This window comes from Bos indicus x Bos taurus, chromosome 3, assembly GCF_003369695.1.
Source record: "Bos indicus x Bos taurus breed Angus x Brahman F1 hybrid chromosome 3, Bos_hybrid_MaternalHap_v2.0, whole genome shotgun sequence".
NCBI classification, from domain to species: Eukaryota; Metazoa; Chordata; class Mammalia; order Artiodactyla; family Bovidae; genus Bos; species Bos indicus x Bos taurus.
In genome coordinates this window covers 26170193-26189640 of record NC_040078.1, presented here as the reverse complement: position 1 = coordinate 26189640, position 19448 = coordinate 26170193, and the positions used below count along the sequence as shown (strand labels likewise).

Here is a 19448-nt window from a genome sequence, read left to right as displayed (position 1 = left end):
TAGGAGTCTACACTAAAGAACCAGCAGAATGCATTTCTAAGGACATTAACTATAGTGGTGATTAAAAGTAGCATAATAGTTGTGGGCAAATAATTGGAAGCACCTACATGTCTGAGAATCGGGAAGTGAGTGTGTAAATTAAGGTGCATCCCTAGAGGTGATGCTATGTAGTTGTAAAGAATCACATTATAAAAGAATGTTTATTTATGTGAGAAATGGTCACAAAATTGGTAAGTAGAAAGTAGCTTCTAAAATAATATGTACTGTATGCTACCATTTATTAAATCTAAATATGGAGAAAAAAGGCTGAAAGGATATGTTGAAGGTGGTTATCTCCAGGTTCAGGATGGTATAGATTTAGATATTTTTTATTTTGGGCTTTTCTGTATTTTCCAAGTTCTACCCACTGTCCTCATATTACTTTTGTAAAATAAATAAGAAGAACATATTTTAAAAAAGAAAACATTGATCTATTTTCCCTAGGTTTGAACTTTCTTTGAGACAGTGTATGAACAGGCATCTTTCAACGAGATGCTCCCACAAAGTTGTTCACTTACAACAATTTCCTGAATCAGTGGTTTGTACTTATCATAGAGCTCCCACAGGAAAAGCCAGAACCCAGTGAATGCATGCTAGAAGTTACCCATAACTGTTTTTTCTTCCTTTAAATTAGCAGGCATGTTCTTCATAGCTCAATAGGTGATTTATAAGATGAGGTGATGGAGACCAGATTCAGTTTGGGGGGGCCCAGGTGAATAGCACCAGGAGCCCCAGTAAATAGCATTTCCTTTACATTTGGACACCTTTGGAAAATGCTGATGAAAGCCACCATCCTGTGCTTCACTGCTTTACAGTTTTGCCATAAGGGTAGAATCCCTTACATGTATTAAACAAATTATCTCACAGGCCCCACACTTTCTGCGTCAGGTAACTAGCATTTATAAACAGATAACACATTGATAAGAATAAATGGAGTATGTTGGGATCACTCTTAGTGAAAATGCTTATTTGTTGAATCTATAAAAGTTGAGCATTTCATTAATCTAGAACTTTGTCTATGAGAAATGTCAACCTAGAAAAGGAGAAAATAGCCAGATTTATCTTTTTTTACAGTTTTGATCTTTCTTGCTTTCTTGTGCTTCTTTGAAGCACAAGCTGGAATCAAGATTGCTGGGAGAAATATCAATAACCTCAGATATTCAGATGACACCACCCTTATGGCAGAAAGCGAAGAACTAAAGAGCCTCTTGATGAAAGTGGAAGAGGAGAGTGAAAAAGTTGGCTTAAAACTCAACATTTAGAAAACTAAGATCATGGCATCCGGTCCCATCACTTTGTGGCAAATAGATGGAGAAACAATGGAGACGGTGACAGACTTTATTTTTTGGGGCTCCAAAATCACTGCAGATGGTGACTGCAGCCATGAAATTAAAAGACTCTTGCTCCTTGGAAGAAAAGCCATGACCAACCTAGACAGCATATCAAAAAGCAGAGACATTACTTTGCCCACAAAGGTCTGTCTAGTCAAAGTTACGGTTTTTCCAGTAGTCATGTATGGATGTGGGAGTCATGTGTGTGAGAATTGGACTATAAAGAAAGCTGAGTGCTGAAGAATTGCTGCTTTTGAACTGTGGTGTTGGAGAAGATGCTTGAAAGTCCCTTGGACTGCAAGGAGATCCAACCAGTCCATCCTAAAGGAAATCAGTCATGAGTATTCATTGGAAGGACTGATGCTGCAGCTGAAACTCCAATACGTTGGCCACCTGATGCGAAGAACTGACTCATTAGAAAAGACCCTGATGCTGGGAAAGATCGAAGGCAGGAGGAGAAGGGGACGACAGAGGATGAGATGGTTGGATGGCATCACTGACGCGATGGACTTGAATTTGAGTAGGCTCTGGGGGTTGGTGATGGACAGGGAAGCCTGGCATGCTGAAGTCCATGGGGTCGTAAAGAGTCGGACACAGCTGAGTGACTGAAGTGACTGACTGACAGTTTTGATCATGTTCAAAAATTTTCAAGATTTTCGTTTTCTCCTACAATTTAAACACAGAAGTTTTAGGAGACCTCTATTATTACTATTAGTTATTGCTTTATTTTTGGCTGTGCTGGGTCTTTGTTGCTATGCAGGCTTTTCTCTGGTTGAGGTGGATGGGGCTACACTCTGTTGAGGTGCACGAGCTTCTCACTGCAGTGACTTCTCTTATCTCAGAGCCAAGCTCTAGGGCTTGCAGGCTTCAGAAGTTATGGCTCCCAGGCTCTAGAGCCCAGGCTCAGTAGTTGTGACACACAGGCTTAGTTGCTCCGCATTATGTGGGATCTTCCCAGACCAGGGATCAAACCCTTATCTCTTGCATTGGCAGGCAGATTCTTTACCACTGAGCCACCAGGGAAGCCCTCTTTTTCAAATTTATTCTTAATTGGAGTATAACTGCTTTACAATGTTGTGTTGGTGTCTACTGTACAACAGCTTGAATCTTAAAATTCAGTTGCTAAGTCATGTCCAGCTGAGCACACCAGGCTTCTTTGTCCTCCACTATCTCCTGGAGTTTGCTCAACTTCATGTCCATTGAGTTGGTGATGCCATCCCAACCATCTCATCCTCTGCTGCCCCCTTCTCATTTTGCCTTCTATCTTCCCCAGCATCAAGATCTTTTCCAATGAGTCACATCAGGTGACCAAAGTATTGGAGCTTCAGCATCAGTCCTTCCAATATTCATTATTCAGGTTGATTTCCTTTAGGATTGACTAGGTTGATCTCCTTGCAGTGCAAAGAACTCTCAAAAATCAGCCGTATGTATACATATATCCCTTCTCCTCCCCCACCCACGCCCACGTCTCCCTCTTCTAGATGGTCATGGAGCTCCCTGTGTGGTATAGCAGCTTCCCACTGCCTATCTATTTTACACATGGTAGTGTGGAAGATCTTTTAAGGGGAAAAATCCTTATAGTGATTCAAAAGAGCCAAGATCTTGATAGCTTTGTAATATCAAAATACTTCTTTCTCATACCAATATTCCTCTCTGCTAACACTTCAGAGTTTTACTTCTAAAGGCTTTTTAAGATAGGCAGTGGAACCGGCATTTGGGGTTTTGTCACTGAGACTCCTGGGAAGCTGGGCTTCTTGATAAATTGCAGCTACCATAACCTTGGACCTAAGGGGATCTGCACCAGCTTAGCCACCCTGACTGTCTCCACACGCTTAATCTTAGTATCAAAAATAAAATAATTTTTTCTAGACTAGAAAAGGGCACAAACTTTGGAGGCCGATAGATCTAGACTCTACATTTTATTCCCTTTGCGTATATTGTATTCGCTGTGACCATGGATCAGCAGTGAACGTGATGATCCCTGGGAGAAAAGCATCAGTAAGGGGCACCACGGGCCCAGCAGAGCCCAGTCGTTAACCAGTGAGTCCCTGACCTCACTGTCCCTCCTTGCCATTTGAAAATCATTCTCAAAAATGATTTGATTTCATCTTCTGGTTTTGCCTATCTCCGAATCATTCTCCCAAACATCCCCGTACACTTTCTCACATCATTCTCAGCCTTGATTTACTCAGCTGCAGGGTGGGAAGACAAACACCCACCTTATTCAGTTGTTGAGAAGATTAAATGTGGCTCATGCTCATCTCTCCAGCTACCACTCTCCCTTCCTCTTCCTCTTCCCACTCCACCTCATAGGTCTTGCCTTTGCCTGGATATTCTCACCACTTCTCTTGCTTGGCTAACTCCCAGTCAGATTAGAAACCACCTCCTCTGGAATAACCCCCTACAATCACCATTACCACGACTGGACTAGAAGTTGATTTTCGAGCTTCCGCAGCTGGCCTGTGGTGGCACTGAGCATGCAGTATTCTGTCTGTCTACCTGTCTCCCCCATTCTATCCTCTAAATGATGGTAAGTCCTCTATTTTGTACATTACTACAGCTCTAGGATCTATGGTGCCAGCTACAAAGTAGACGACCTATAAAAAAAAATTCCACAGTTGACATAACTCCTTGGCTGAGAGATCCAAATTGTCAGGCTATCTCCCTGACATAGACTCTCCGGAAGCTGAAACCAAAGGGGAAATGAGCAATGGGAAATAAAGGACCATTGCTTTTTCACATTTCTGCCTGTTTTAAAGGGTGTATGGGGGCTTCCCTGGTGACTCAGTGCTAAAGAATCTGCCTGCCAATGCAGGAAACACGGGTTCGACCCCTGATCTGAGAAGATCGCACACGCCGAGGAGCAACTAAGCCCATGTGCCACAACTACAGAGCCTGTGCTCTAGAGCCCTGGAGCCGCCGCTGCTGAAGCCCACGTGCCCTAGAGCCTGTGCTCCTCAGTGAGAGAAGCCACTGCAGTGAGAAGCCGGCAACTAGAGGGCAGCCCCCGCGCGCCACAACCAGAGAAGAGCCCACGTGGCAACAAATACACGGCACAACCAAAAAATAAACAAATAAACTTTTTTAAAATAGGCATATGGGTCTTGGTTTTTTTTAAAGGTTATCTTCTTCCAACGAGCAAGGCAGTTTCTCGATGAAAGATGTAGACGTGTCAGGTAATGCAAGAGAGCTACGTGTTGCCTTCAGCGTCACTGTCATGACCATCTTTTGTACCTTATCACCGTTGATCCTCAAGGTGGTTCTGGGAGGCCCATTTATTGTCCTTAATAAAAATGAAGTGACTGGCACAGGACCACACAGGATAAATTTGGAAAGGAAGGTCAAGTCAGGCTCCCCTGATTCTAAATCCATCTTTTCCCATCTACTGTACAGCTGAAGAGAAACAGCAACACTCCGCCCCTTCCGTTTTCCTCTGCTCTCAGAGCTCTCACAGCAGACATTATAAAGATTATTTGACTTTGACAGATAGATGACAAATGAGACATGAGGATCTGAAAGATGGTGTGGCCCATTCAACGCTTATCTGTATTTGCTGTTTCAGTCAGCTGAAGTTAAAGGCTTTGTTTTCACTCACATCATGAGAAATCAAATAACCTTGTTCTGTCCTTTCTTGGTAATTGCATGTTTGTAGCAATGCCCTTGAGAGGCCAATAATTTCCTCTGTAAGTATGCTCCCTCTGGGCAGTGCCTTCCACTGTAGGGCACAAAACTGTTAGGGTCCCATTTAATGTCATTTAAATGCCACCACGGGGACTTCCTTGGTGGTCCAGTGGCTAAGATTCCTTGCTCCCAATGCAGGGGGCCCAGGTTCAATCCCTGGTCAGGGAACTAGGTCCCAAGTGATCTCACATGCTACAGTGACGATCAAAGATCCCATGTGCTGCAACTAAGACCCAGCACAGCCCAATAAATAAATATTAAAAAATAAATCTCATTGTGCTACAGTTAAGAACTTTAAATATAAACTGTGGGCTCTCACAGGGAAGTGACACCCTACCTTTCAACTCTCACCTCCCGCTTCCCTGGAGTATCAGATAATTCCTATCCACACCTAACATTCTGCTAGATGACCAGAGGGACCAAAATGCCATCACTCCCCAGAGTCAGTCACACTGATGTCCAGTGGTAGTGTGTGAATGATGGACAGGTCTATTAGAGGCTCTTCCTGGGAAGAATTCCATACAGTGGGACAGTGGGGGGTGGGTAGGGATTAGAGACCCTGAGGACTTAGTCCTGGCTAAGCCACTGTCTGCCACTTGGATCTACCCCAGCCGACAATTCCAGTCTCTGTCTTGGATATTTGGCTCCGGTGTCTGGAGAACAAGATAGTCAAAGCTGGCCACATGCCCATGTTCTTTATAGAGCACGTGTGAGGCACTCCCCCCAGGGACCATAGCCAGGTCAGAGCCTCCTCCCTGCAAACAGATCAGCTTAACTCACCTCCTAGTTGTAAGCAAATTAGATGATCACTTATGAACTGGGACGATAATAACATCCTAAAAAGATGAACTAATTATTATAATGAGAGAGCCGTCAAAATAATACCCGTGTTTATTTAGTATCTGTCATTTGAAGAATATGGGGTGAGCCATTGCTGTCACTTCATGAATCCTCCCTACATGTTTATTAAGGAGAAAAAAGTAGAGGTCATTCAAGAAGAATCACTGTCGGAGGAGGAGGGCTGAAAATAGGATGATTTTGGATCTCAAAGATGGGTGGGCAGTCGCGGGAAGGAAGATGCCCACCTGCTCTTTCCCTCCTGAGCATTTATTTGCTCAGCCCTCCATGCTGCCCTGGGCTTCCTCATTTGTGTACATTTTTGTGTTCTTTTGCGATTACTCCAGGCCCCAGTTTCCCAAAGCATGTCCTGGTGTATATTAATAAGTATTATTTTTAAAAGGATTATGTTAAGTCAATCACAATCAAATAGATTTCTTTATAGGACTTTTCAGAAGCTCTTACTGTTGGTTATTGTTTGCGTTTTTATTTTTTGGCAGCATGGCAGACACCTGGGCCCCCTGCAGTGGAAGAAGGGAGTCTTAACCACTGGACCACCAGGAAATCCCTCTAAAGCTCTTAACATGCTAATATACATGGTGAATGCCCCAGAGGAGTATGTGTGTGTGTGTGTTAGGTTGAACTATTTGAAATCCCTCTTTCAGAGGTCAAGAACAATTGAAGAGTAGCAATCGCATATAGCCCAACCTAAGAGTATTCAGCACTTTCGATCTTGTTTGACTACAGACCTCTTGTGGGGAAATTTTTGCAATATCATTGTCCTCAGAACTCCCTTTGGGAGCCACTGTTTTAAGTACTTAATGTAGAGAGTGTTAGGTGCTTGAATGGTACACGTTGCTTGGACCCCAGGATGCTCATGTGTAACAGGATAATGGATTGAGCAGAATGGGAAACAAGCAGATGTGGGAATCCTGCCAGGCTTTGGGGTTGAGTTTCTGGGAAGGTGGCCCAGTATGGCACTCCCCAACCCAATAAACATGCAGAAATGCACATTATTGTATAGAGTCACAACTGCTGCTGTATTAAGGTGTAAGGATTTTTTTTTAACTGTAAAAGTGCTTTAAAACATTTAGCTTTAATACATAAAGGCTCAATGGGAGAAGCAGAATGTGAAAGGGTACACACTGTATTACTATGTACAAATGATTTACTGTTGGGCTTACAAAGGGCAAGAACAAAAAAAGAAAATAGTCATCTATAGTGATAGAACTATGGATGATCTTTTGTTTCCTTTTTAAAATAATTCCTCAAATGTTATCCTACTGTTTCACAGAAAAAAGAAAAAAAAAACAACCCAAACAAACAAAAATTATACCAGTTACTCCTTAGGCTTTGAGTCAACACCAGAGTGTCTTCTGAGAGAGTCCCAACACACCCCCTCTCCATTCTTTCCAGATGGGAAGGTGGTATCAAGGGGAAGATGACCTTCCAGCCAGAACTTTAGTCAGTCATGTCCCAGTGGCTCCATCACTTACCTTAACAGCCCTTCTGCCTCCGCATCCAGACCAAGAATCAGCCTGCCCACACAGATCCCCAAGTCTACAAGCATTCTAATACCCAATGGCTATTTTCTAACGTCTGCCTTTAAATTGTTTTTGACAGGATCCTATTAGCAACACTCTTTATAAATGATGATGAGCTTCCTCAGCAGGGCCCCAAAACCCTGTTGAATCTCCAGGTTTCAGAAATATGGCACGTTTATAGTGAGAAAGGAAAATAGCAGAAAACATTCCTACCGTAAGCACACCGTTATTGCTATAGCATGGAGTGCATGGATTTTGTGGGCTAACCGAGAATCTAGCTTGCATTTTTGAGCTGTGTCCATGGGACAATGTCTTTCTAGTCTTGCTTAGGATGCTGCCCTAACAGCCCCTCAGCTACTTGTTGGTAAGAGGGTAAGGTTGTTGCTGAGGGCTTTCCCCACAGCTCAGTGATAAAGAATTCACCTGTGCTGCAGGAGACATGGGTTTGATCCCTGGATCAGGAAGAGCCTCTGGAGGAGGAAATGGGTAACGCGCTCCAGTATTCTTGCCTGAGAAATCCCATGGACAGAGGAGCCTGGCAGGCTATGTATAGCCCATAGGGTCACAAAGAGTCAGACACAACTGAGTGGCTGGGCACGCACACATGCAGTTGTTGGTGCCAAGGAACTCCTCTGTCCAGGTCTTCAGGCAGTGCCTGGCCTGTGGGAGAGACTTTCAGGGCATCCCCAGGGCTTGGCAGGGAACACTTCTAAGTAAGGGACCTTCGGAAGTCCTGCTTCCTCTCCCCGTCCCACTCCCAGATCAGCCTTATTCCTAGACTCTAGGCAAGTAGCCATATGCAAGCCCACCCCCAGCATCCCCTGGATGCCATCCTAGAGGATATGGTATGAGTAATTGGCAGGAGGCAGAGCCCCTCCACAGGGAAGTGTCCACAGAGCTGGGCCCACGTCAAAGGTGGCTGTGGCAGGGGCTTCAAACTTGGATAGCTCTTGATGAATTGCCATGACCATATGTTAAGGTCTTTGGACAAAGATCCCCTGACCTACAGCCATCAGAATAACATCACAACTTTCCCACCGACTGACTTCTCTCTTAGCTGTGAAGAGAATCACCAAGACTTGGATCCTTATCAAAAAAAGTGGAGACAGAGGAAGAGGATAGGATGCTGCTTCCTTGGACAGGTCAACTTCTTGGCTGAAATAATTCCTCTTTCACATCTATCCTGCCATGGGGCTTCCTACCAGGATCTGTCTGGAAACCTAACCCCAGGCTTCAAGGCTTCCAGTCCAGGCTCCTCTGGGGTCTGAAAGAAGCTCCCTCCCACAGGGCACTTGGTAGTACACAGCTTAACCTTCCCTTGTCTCATAGGACTTTATCCTGACCCTGAAGTTCTAAAGGGTGATTGTCCCCACAGTTTTATCTTCTGTTCCTGTACCCCAAGGCTTTTTGCAAAGAGTACAGTCAATCATCAGATGCATAAAATGAGGGAAAGTCTTCCTCCTCATTCCAGAGGTGGGTTCCCTGGAGGCAGAGTGCGGTGGTTTTGAGTTGTGAGGGCAGCAGAGGAGAGCAGCTACCACCAGGCCAGGCATAGAGAGGCAGAGGACAACCCTAGGAGGTGGGACCAGTGTCTTGGGGGCAGAGGGAGAGGGTAGTGTCGTGGAAAGCACAGAACGAAGTATTTCAAGAAGGAGGTCATGAGACATTGTGTGTTGAATACTGATGTGGAGACAAGATTAGATCAGAGAAGCTGACATTAGATTTGGCAATGTGGAGGTCACTAGAGACATTGACAGTAGCGATGTCTCAGCACAGTGGGGACAAAACCCCAATGGAGTAAGTTGAGGAGGGAATAGTAATACAACCCATGGTTTACACTCTCTGCCAAGTGCTTTATAGGCATCAACTCAGAAATGTCTCACAATCTTACAGTGTAGATTCTAACATCATGCCCATTTTACAAGTGAGCACCTCATGCCCAGAAAGGATAGAGAACCTGCCCAGGGCCACACAGCTGGAAGGTGGTGGAGCTGGGATTGCACCCCAGCCTCCCAGGCCAGGGTCCAGTCTGTACTGGGAGCCACACCCTGACACTGCCTCTATAACACTTGCAAATCATAAGATCACTAACTTTGAGCATCTTTCAACAAGTTTGCTCTGAAGGGAAAAGAGAGGGGATGGGAGCTGGCAAGGTCGTAGGGCTGACTCTCAGGACTTTTCTTTTAAGCTAGAAACACTGATGTGCAGGTGGCATGCTGACATGGATACTGGAGGAGCAGAGGAGAAGTGAGGATGCTGGCCAGATGAGAGGAGACAGATCCAGGCAGCAGAGGCCTTGCCCTTTGCTTAGAGCTGGGCTTGTCCTCTGGTACCAGGAGGGGAGGAAGAGAAAAAGGGTGCAGGTGAGTGTGGCAGGCAGCTGTAGAAGTGAAAAGATGGAGGAGTCAGAAGTCTGATGATTCCCATTTTCTTGGTAAACGATAAAGCAAGATCATCATCTGAGACTGGGGATGGAGGGCGGGGTGGAGGAGGCTTGCAGGAGGCCTGAGGGGAGGAGAGAGGTATGAAATGGCCTTTTGGGAGGTGAGGAGAGAGGAGAACGCAATGAAGAGCCAAGACAGGAAGCAAAAAAGAGACAATTCAATACCCCGGCATTTTATGGATGCTCTGTTTCTCCAATCTTTCATGCTTTTTCTTCTATGAAATTTCTCATTCTATATCTGCAGAGAAAGAAAGAGAGGAAACTGCCGGCCCTTTCTCCCATTACTGCTGTGCTGGGAGTGGTAGGAATACATTTGAAAGTGATGTGATAGTAAATCTGAAACACTCCAGGCACAGGGCTGGGGACTGTGGAAAGCCAGCATAAAGAGAAATATAACCTGGCTTTCTTACCTGCAGCACCCCGCCCCGTCAAGAAACCATACTGACTGTGGAGGGAGAGTGCCCACCCCCGGCAGCCAAGCGCTTTCCTGAATCTCACAGAGCAAGGATAGAGAAGACAGTATCTCAAGTCCACTGAAATCCCAGAAGAATCTGGATGCAGAGGACCCTTAGACCAAGCTGCTACTTTAGGCCTGGTTATTTCTTTGCCTCCCTCTGAGTCACTTTGTTATTCTGTAAAAACAATAAGAGGGGATCATTGAATAAGGGTGTCTAACACATACAGCACTATCTACTAACTGTGAGCAAGGTGCTGCTCTGAACTCTTTTTATGTATCAACTCATTTAGTCTTCACAACAACTGTGAGGTTGATACTATTATTAACTCCAATTTACTGAGGGAATAAAAACACAGAGAGGCTAGGTAACTTAATGTGGCGTCACTCAGCTAGAGGAAAGCTGGAATGTGAACACAGGTGAAGCTAACTCTAGCACCAACGTTATTTCCACTTCTTCCTACGTCAAAGGTAATTAGGGGTGAAGCTTTGTCTCTTAGATCCTTGATGTTTGGGTAGATTGTAGTCAGTTGGGAACTAACAGTTTTTAGCTAGGGTCATGGGGCAATATGGAATCATTGAAAGAGCTTCCTTCTACCCATTTTTAACTGCACAACCTTTAGGCAAGTTGCCAGTTTATTTTTATTATCCCAGCAATAAAATGAGGGGGTGTACTGACTTTCTAAATTTTCAGGCTCTGAAAGGATATAATTTTTACCAAGTTTCAACCACTTCTTACTCCTGCACTCGCTCATCTAGAGTAGCCGCCTGGAAGAACACAGACCCAGGGGTGATAAACCACAGGCCCCAGGCCATTATGGGCCCAGCCCCCTCCTCGGCTGGTTGAGAACTCTAGTGCCCTGGTGGTCTCTGGTCTCTGAGGAGTTTTGAGGGTGATGAGCTGAGTTCTTCTTCTAGTGGCAGGAGATGAGGCAGAACTGACTACAAAGATAATTTTCTAATCAAAGTCAGTATAGAGGTCTAGGTAGGAACTTGTTGGTTCTGTCATTGGCTGACCAGGGGGACATTGTGCAGTCATCTTGAGTCAACATTTGCATCTTTGAAATGGAGATAATTAGGAGTATGGGGTGGTTTAGTTAATTAACCATTATCTGGTGCTTGGTCATAGCTCTGGAGCTCCAGTGGCCCAATGAAGGTTGTGGCTCAATCCCTGAGCAGTGCCTCATGGGAAGACTTAGACACTGTGTGCACACAAGGACCTTCCAGGCTCACCTCAGCCACCTTAATGCTCGATACTGGCAGAGCCAGGCAGTTATTCTAAACCCTGGCCATCCTCAGGTTTGCAGAAGAATTGTCTCAGACTCATAGATAACAGAAGTAGGGTGGGCTTTTTTTTTCAAGACAAGAAGCTGAAAAACTCTGAATATTCCCAGAGTGTTGTTAGAGTGGCCTGTCTTTAAGAAACCCCAGTAGCAACTTATCCAAAGTATTCGAGAATGCATATGTCATAGCCATGTATCAGCACTGTAGGGGGATTTGCAGATAAAGACTAGCAATAGCTCTTAGGATGTGCCAGGCACAGAACTGTCACCTGTCACTCACACAACTCTAAGAGTTAGGTTCTATTATCAGCCCATTTCATAGGTAGGTAAATTGAGGCCCACAGAACTCAAGGTGGCACATAGATTTGAACCCAGGCAGTGTGATCCCAGCCTAGAGGGATAGCCGTGGAGCTACACTGCCTCCCTACAGCAAGAGACAAGACAAAGGCCAGGCCCTTGAGAAGCCAACCCCACAGAGGGAAGGAAATGGGCACAGGAACAGACATTTATCAACACGGCCGACCACGAACATATAAGGAACAATTAATTGCAACTGAGAAGGCAATGGCACCCCACTCCAGTACTCTTGCCTGGAAAATCCCATGGATGGAGGAGCCTGGTAGGCTGCAGTCCATGGGGTCGCGAAGAGTCGGACATGACTGTGCGACTTCACTTTCACTTTTCACTTTCATGCATTGGAGAAGGAAATGGCAACCCACTCCAGTGTTCTTGCCTGGAGAATCCCAGGGACGGGGGAGCCTGGTGGGCTGCCATCTATGGGGTCGCACAGAGTTGGACACGACTGAAGCGACTTAGCAGCAGCAGCAGCAGAAAGGCCTGGGAAAGCAAACTCTGGAAGATGGTGAAGGACAGGGAAGCCTGGCGTGCTGCAGTCCATGGGGTTGCAAAGACATGACTGAGCGACTGGACAACAACAAGAAAAGTCCAGGAAGACATCACAGTGGCAGTGGCACTTGAGCTGAATGCTGAAAGAAAGGGGTAGCCTTGTAGCAGGTGGAGATGGGGCTAGAGCCACACGATCAAGAGAAAACCTATATCTGGTGTGGGCGGGAACACAGGCACCTCCTGTTTAAATCTTCAATGTGCAGTTTATCTCTTCTTCCAACTCTCTATTTAGCTCAAGAGGATGGGCCCTCAGGGCCCCGAAGTCTCAGGTTTTTTAGGCTCAGAGGGTCTGAAACTTGGGCCCCTCTTTTCATATCTTGCTGGGTTTCAAGTGTCATCATGGCCTGTGATGACATCCTCCCCAGTCCAAGCCTTGGTAAGATTTTCTCAGTAGGCAAACTTGTTATGTTGCCAAGCACTATTTTGTCTGGCCATCAAAGTCTGGTATGTCTGAGCCAGCCACCAGCTTGAAAACTTGTGGGGAATGGGGAACCAAGCTTTCAGAACAAAGTTCCCTGAGCCTCCTTGTTCTAGCCTCCCTCCTTCTCTGTTTCTTCCACCTTCCTCTGGGAGAAAGACATGTCTTTGACGTGTCCTCCTTCCTTTGACTTGTCTTCATCAATCCCATCGAGGCTGGTGATTTTCCCCAATCTTAGATGCTTCAAAGAACTCCCTTCAGATAGAAGAGACAGAAGGGGATAGATGACGGTTCCAGGGAGAAGGAAGGAAGGAAGACAGGGTGGGAGGAAGAAGAGAAGGAAGGGATGGGGGAGAGGAGGGAAGAAGGGGGAGCAGAGTGACAATTTGAAATCCATGCTAACTGGGCCTCACTTGGACTTCAGCTTGCGTCTCTGCTTTCTGGAAGGAGAGCAATCAGATGCTACAGCTATTTGATCTTCTCTCTTCACTGCTCATGCTCAATGCACCCACGAAACTAGACTCAAAGGATCCTTGCCTCTTTCTGGTCTCATTTGGACTCAGGAGCTGCTTGGCAGTGTGTCCTCCTCATTTTCTGCACAAAGCCACATGAGTTCTGCTAAATGCTGCTGCTGCTGCTGCTGCTGCTGCTGCTAAGTGTAGGCCATATTCTTGTCTGGACTGGATCTCCCCACCAGCACCAGGCCTGTGTGACACCACCACCACCCTGGGTGCTCCATGAAACTGCTCTGTTGACATCCACGAGGTCCTCAATCCTGGTCTTTATCCTGCCTCTCTCACCATTTGCTCCCATCTCTTTCTGACTCACCTTCCTCTGCCTTCCCTTAAACACGGGTGTTCTTCAGCTTCCCATGCCCAGCCCCTAGCTCCTATTCTTCTACGGGCTCTCTTTAGAAGACATTCCAGGTGACTACTCTCTGCCTCCTACTTCTGAATCTCACACTGACATCTCCAGCCCTGAATTCTCCCAGTTTCAGCCACAAGGCTTCCACTGTCCACTGAGCATCACCATCTAGAGGTGAGCTAAGGTTCCCAGGGGAACCTTAAATTCAACACGGGCCAAAGTTAACTACTTCTCATCTCTTGTCTCTGTTTCCCACCTCACTGTACCTAATGCAGGAACATGGGGGGTCATTCCAGGCTTCAACCTTCCCATCCATTCCTATTCTGTACCGTCCTCCATTCATTTACCAAATACCACCAATTTTAAATCCTAAATGTATCTTAACTAGGTTTCCTTTCCCTGGACCTCAGTTACCATTCTCAATTTCAGGTCCTTATCTTCCTTACCTATTTCCCTACCAATCTGTCCTCATATTCATCCTCTACGCTGCCTCTGGAATAACCTGCCTAAGATGAAAACCACCAAGTTTCCCCTGCTAGAGACCTGCGATGGCTCCTCATCACCCACACCAAATTCCCAGCTGAGTCTGCTAGATGAAGGCCCAGCATGACCTGACTCAGCCTCTCCAGCCTCATCTCAGCACTCCCTGCCTCAAACTTCAGGCTCTGATGATGATACAGAGTAGCTTATAGCTTTCCAACACCTCACACTGCTTCATGAGCTTTAGTCTATCATCTTTTCCTATCCTGTCCAGCTCTATCCCCTCTGCCTAGAGGCCCCTTCCCATCCTTCTTCACCTGGATCGTGCTAATCAATCCTCAACACTTAGCCCAGCCATCACCTGGCTCAGGAAACCTTCCCCAAATTCTTAAGTTAGGGAAGTGCTCCAGTTTCATTCTGCTGTACTGTCTCATGGCTTATCAACAGAAGGTTTTAATTGTCTGTTTGGGAGTCTTTCTTTCCCATTAACCTAAAATCTTTTCAGTGTTTTAACTGCCCTTGACCTAGTGCCTCATGCAGTGCTTGGCACATAGTAGGTGCTCTGTTAATACTGTCGACTGAATGTAAGCCCTTTAGAGAAGGGATCACTACTTCACCCATGGATTCCTAAGGGGAGTGCATGCGTGCTCAATCGTGTCTGACTCTTTGCAATCCCATGGACTGTAGCCCACCAGGCTCCTCTGTCCATGGAATTTTCCAAGCAAAAATACTGGAGCAGGTTAACATTTCCTACTCCAGGGGATCTTCCTGACCCAGGGATCGAACCCGAACTCCTACATGTCTCCTGCATTGCAGGCAGATTCTTTACTGTTGAGCCTCCAGTGAAGACCCACCATGGGTTGCTGCTGCTGCTGCTGCTAAGTTGCTTCAGTCATGTCCGACTCTGTGCGACCCCATGGACTACAGCCTACCAGGCTCCTCCGTCCATGGGATTTTCCAGGCAAGAGTACTGGAGTGGGGTGCCATTGCCTTCTCTGCCATGGGTTGAACTTATGGTCAATTAACCAGCAACAAAGAGCTAAGAATATACAATGGAGAAAAGACAATCTCTTCAATAAGTGGTCCTGGAAAAACTGTACAGCTGCATGTCAAAGAATGAAATTAGAGCATTCTCTAATACCATACCCAAAAATAAATTGAATTAAAGACCTAAATGTAAGACCAAATACTATACAACTTCTAGAGGAAAATATAGGCAGAACACCTTTTAAAATACATTGCAACAATATTTTTTTAGATCTGTCTCCTAAAGCAAAGGAAATAAAAGCAAAAGTAAACAAATGGGACCTAAATAAATTTAAAAGCTTTTGCATAGCAAAGGAAACCATCGGCAAAATTAAAAGACAGTCTACTGAATTGGAGAAAATATTTGCAAATGATATGATGGATAAGGGATTACTATTTAACATATATAAACAGCTCATACAATTCAACATCAAAAAAACAGGCAATCCAATTGAAAAATAGGCAGAACTAAACAGACATTTCTCCAAAGAAGATATACAGATGGCCAATAGGCACATACAAAGATGATCAACATCACTAATTATTAGAGAAATGCAAATCAAAACTACAATGAGGTACCACTTCACACTGGTCAGAATGGCCATTTTTAAAAAGTCTACACATAACAAGTGCCAGAGAGGATGTGGAGAAAAAGGGAAACCTCCTACATTGTTGATGGAAATGTAAATTGGTGAAACCACCATGGAAAACAGTATGGAGGTTCCTCAAGAAACTAAAAATAAAGCAGCTGTATGATCGAGCAATCCCACTCCTGGGCGTATCTGGACAAAACTGTAATTCAAAAAGATACATGCACCCCTGTGTCGTAGCAGCCCTATTCACAATAGCCAAGACATGGGAAGAACCGAAATGTCCATCTATAGATGAACGGATAAAGGAGGTGTGGTGTTCAGATACGATGGCGTACTACTCAGCAATAGCAGAGAATGACGCTTTTGCCATATGCAGCAACAAGGACGGACCTATAGGACATTATGCTAAGCGAAATAAGTCAGACAGAGAAAAACAAATACTGTATGATACCACTTATGTGTGGGATCTAAAACATACAATGAACTAGTGAATAAAATGAAGAGTCAGACTCACAGATCTAGAGAACGAAGTAGGGGTTACCAATAGGGAGAGGGTACAGAGGAGGGGAAATAGAGGGATCGGATCCTAAGAGGTGCAAACTATTATGTACAAAATGAATAAACCACAAGGGTATATTGTACCACACGGAGAATATATGCAGTATTTTATAGTAACTATAAATTGAGTGTGAGTGTGTGTGTGTGTGTATAAGTTGCTCAGTCATGTCTGATTCTTTGCAACCCCATGGACTGTAGCCCACCAGGCTCCTCTGTCCATGGGATTCTCCAGGCAAGAATATTGGAGTGGGTTGCCATTCTTTTCTCCCGGGGATCTTCCTGACTCAGGATCTGAACTGGGATCTCCCACATTGTGGGCAGAGTCTTTACCATTTGAGCTACCAGGGAAGCTCATATATAATCTTTAAAAATTGTGAGTCACCATATTGTGCATCTGTAACATGTAATATTGTACATGGATTATACTTTACTTTAAAAAAGCTGAAACAAAATGTTCCTTGGGTGAGGTCTGCTCCCACTGATGACTGTGAAGGGAAAGGGGGAAGAGAATTCTGACCACAGAGCTTCTAAATGTCCCATGGAGGTCAGGCCCAGTAGAACCTGCACGCCAGCATTCCATCCGCCTGCATCCTGAGCATGAGTTTTGAAGGTAGTAAGCTCTCTGGTAATTATTTAAGGAAATAATCCACTGGGTCCACAGAGGATGGCAGATCCTCTCATGAACTCTCCCATACCACCAATCTCAGTAAAGGTGTGAGTATGAATTAAGGAAATTATGGCAAAGAAAGAGGGCAGAGCCCTCCAGACCCCTGCTCCCCACCCAGCCTGCCATCGACCCTCTTCCCAGGGACCTGTTTGCACAGATTCAGCCACCCCGCTGGCTCCTCACTGCTTCTGCAACTGAAGAGCACAAAGAACTGCCAAGGCATGCTGGGGTCAACAAGAGGAGCCTCTGTGGATTCCAGTGGGTCTCTGAAGGGTGGGATCTGCATTTTGAACACCCACCTCCTGCTAATCCTCCTGAAAAACCAGTCAGGCTGGTTGTAATGTATTATTAGAAAGCCCACACATCCTTCCTGGGAACAACAGACCCACTTGTTGCATGAGGAGTGTTTCAGTGGAAGCAAGGAAGGGGGGGTGGGGGTGGGAGGGAGAGGTAGGAAGTGGGGCACTGGGCAGGGAGTGGAGTCAAGCGTGACACTGGGGACAGAACTTGGGTTTCGGAGTCGGGTAGGGTGGATTCCAACGCGGCCCTGCCCCTCCCAGGCTCTGTGGCCTTGAGAACGTGACTTAACCCCTCTGAGGTGATCATGAACCCTCACAGGCTGTGGTGAGGATTACAGGAGGCCACGGTGAGGCACCTCGCCCAGGGCACAGAGAAAGAAGGTACTGGCAAAACGCTAGGTCCTCTGACGTAGGTGCTTCTTGGGACATCCTCACTGGGGGCAGAAAAGTCCAAATGGAAGGGAGCAGGGTGTCCTCGCAGACACAGGAAGGGGAACGTGGCCCAACAGCCATGCGGCCACCCTGAGCGCCCCCAGGCCCTGACTCAGGACTGGCGGCTTCAGGAGGACACCTGTGAGGGAGTTTTCTAGGCTGCCTCTAAGAAGTAACATTCTCTCAGTCTTTTCAGAAACTTCACTGTTAATCTGAAGTTAACACTTCCTCCCTCCCTCTCTGCTTTTCCTTTCACTGGAAAAGACACAAACAACCCCTAGAACCAACATCCACCAGTCCTCTTAAACATCGTCACAAGTTGTGACCAAAGGTGAATCACCAACCGTTTCAGGAAAACTCTTCCTTCACTTTCCATCTCTTTCCTTCTGGAAAGGTAAGCAACGGCCTGACGGATAAACAGGCAACTAAAGGGAACTCTGTGAGAGGAGCAGGAGGTAAGAGATGGGGCTTCCTTCATCTCTGGGCAGCTGGGCTCATTCTATCAATCCTCCTCCTCCATCCTCTCAGCTCTGCTGATGGACCTGCCCAACTGCAGTTTCCAGGGTCACAAGCTCCTCTTGCTGCTGTTGCTTTATGTCCTTCCCCTGTCCCATCCCAGGCCCTAGGGTGGGCTGACTCTGGCCTTTCACAAATGTTTGTTTTCTCAGCAGCAGCAGCAGGGGTCTCCTCTCCAAGGAGCCCCCAGGAAAACTAGGGACCCCACCCTGGAGCCGGAGTGGAGGAAGGATGTTGGTGTGAATTACTCAGCAGTACTGAGAAGTCACACCCAGAGAAAAGTCAAAGCATGCTCACCTCCTTCATCCTGGGGGCTTATAGAGGGTCCCCCCCTGCACCCCAGCCATCATCAGTCATAGATTCCCTCCCACCCCAACAAGCAGCCCCATGCCATCCTACTTAGCGCCCCCACAAGAGCCTTACTGTCCCAGCCTGGCACCACACTCCTTGGTCTAGAGCCGTCAGGTGCCAGCCCTCCCTCCATGGCAGAAAACCAATCTGACCCTGAATGGGGGCTTTGAGTGGCCCGGGTGTGATGTTAAATCCAATTCTCTTAAGCTCTTATCTGGCCAGGCTCATGCCAGCCCAATGCTGGATCAGATAAGGGTACCGGTGGGGACCTATGGGATGGCCCAGCAGTCTTCAGCAGCCCCGGAAGACCTCACCCCGGTTCTCTGCACCTGTAAAGAGAGAGAAGAGAGCACTACCTCCAGAAGATGACCTGCCCCAGGGAAGCCATGGCGGGGGAAGGGTCCCTTCCTGCAGGGCGCTGGAAGCTGGGGTGAGTGGAGCTGCCACTGCCCTCCTAGTGCCGTGACTCACAGCCAGCTGGGGTGCACTGGCCTTAAATAGTGGGTTCAGCCGGGAGTGGTCGGTGCTGCCTTGCACAGCTCAGGTATGAGGAAACAGCGCTGCTCTGCAGAAGTGCCTGCAGGCAAGAGGCTGCTCATCCCAGCCAGGGAGGTCTGGCTCACACAGAGCCACCTTGCCAAGCCTTGACCCAGGGGAGAGAGTGGGAAGGAAAGGCTTCCCAGGCCCCCTGCTTCACACACATCTCTTCTGACTCTGCAGAGGGAG

The 19448-nt window shown here is 46.5% G+C and overlaps 1 protein-coding gene across 2 annotated transcripts in view; it reads right to left on the bottom strand.

Moving 5' to 3' along the window:
- The window catches only part of VTCN1 (V-set domain containing T cell activation inhibitor 1), a 68843-nt gene extending 49654 nt beyond the window's left edge, over window positions 1-19189 (bottom strand). For both annotated transcript variants that reach the window (XM_027535758.1, XM_027535751.1), the window contains exon 1: window positions 19079-19189. In XM_027535758.1, coding sequence (XP_027391559.1) covers window positions 19079-19110 — 32 coding nt within the window. In that variant the 5' untranslated portion in view covers window positions 19111-19189. The remainder of the gene's footprint in view (window positions 1-19078) is intronic.
- Between the last annotated feature and the right edge of the window lie 259 nt (window positions 19190-19448).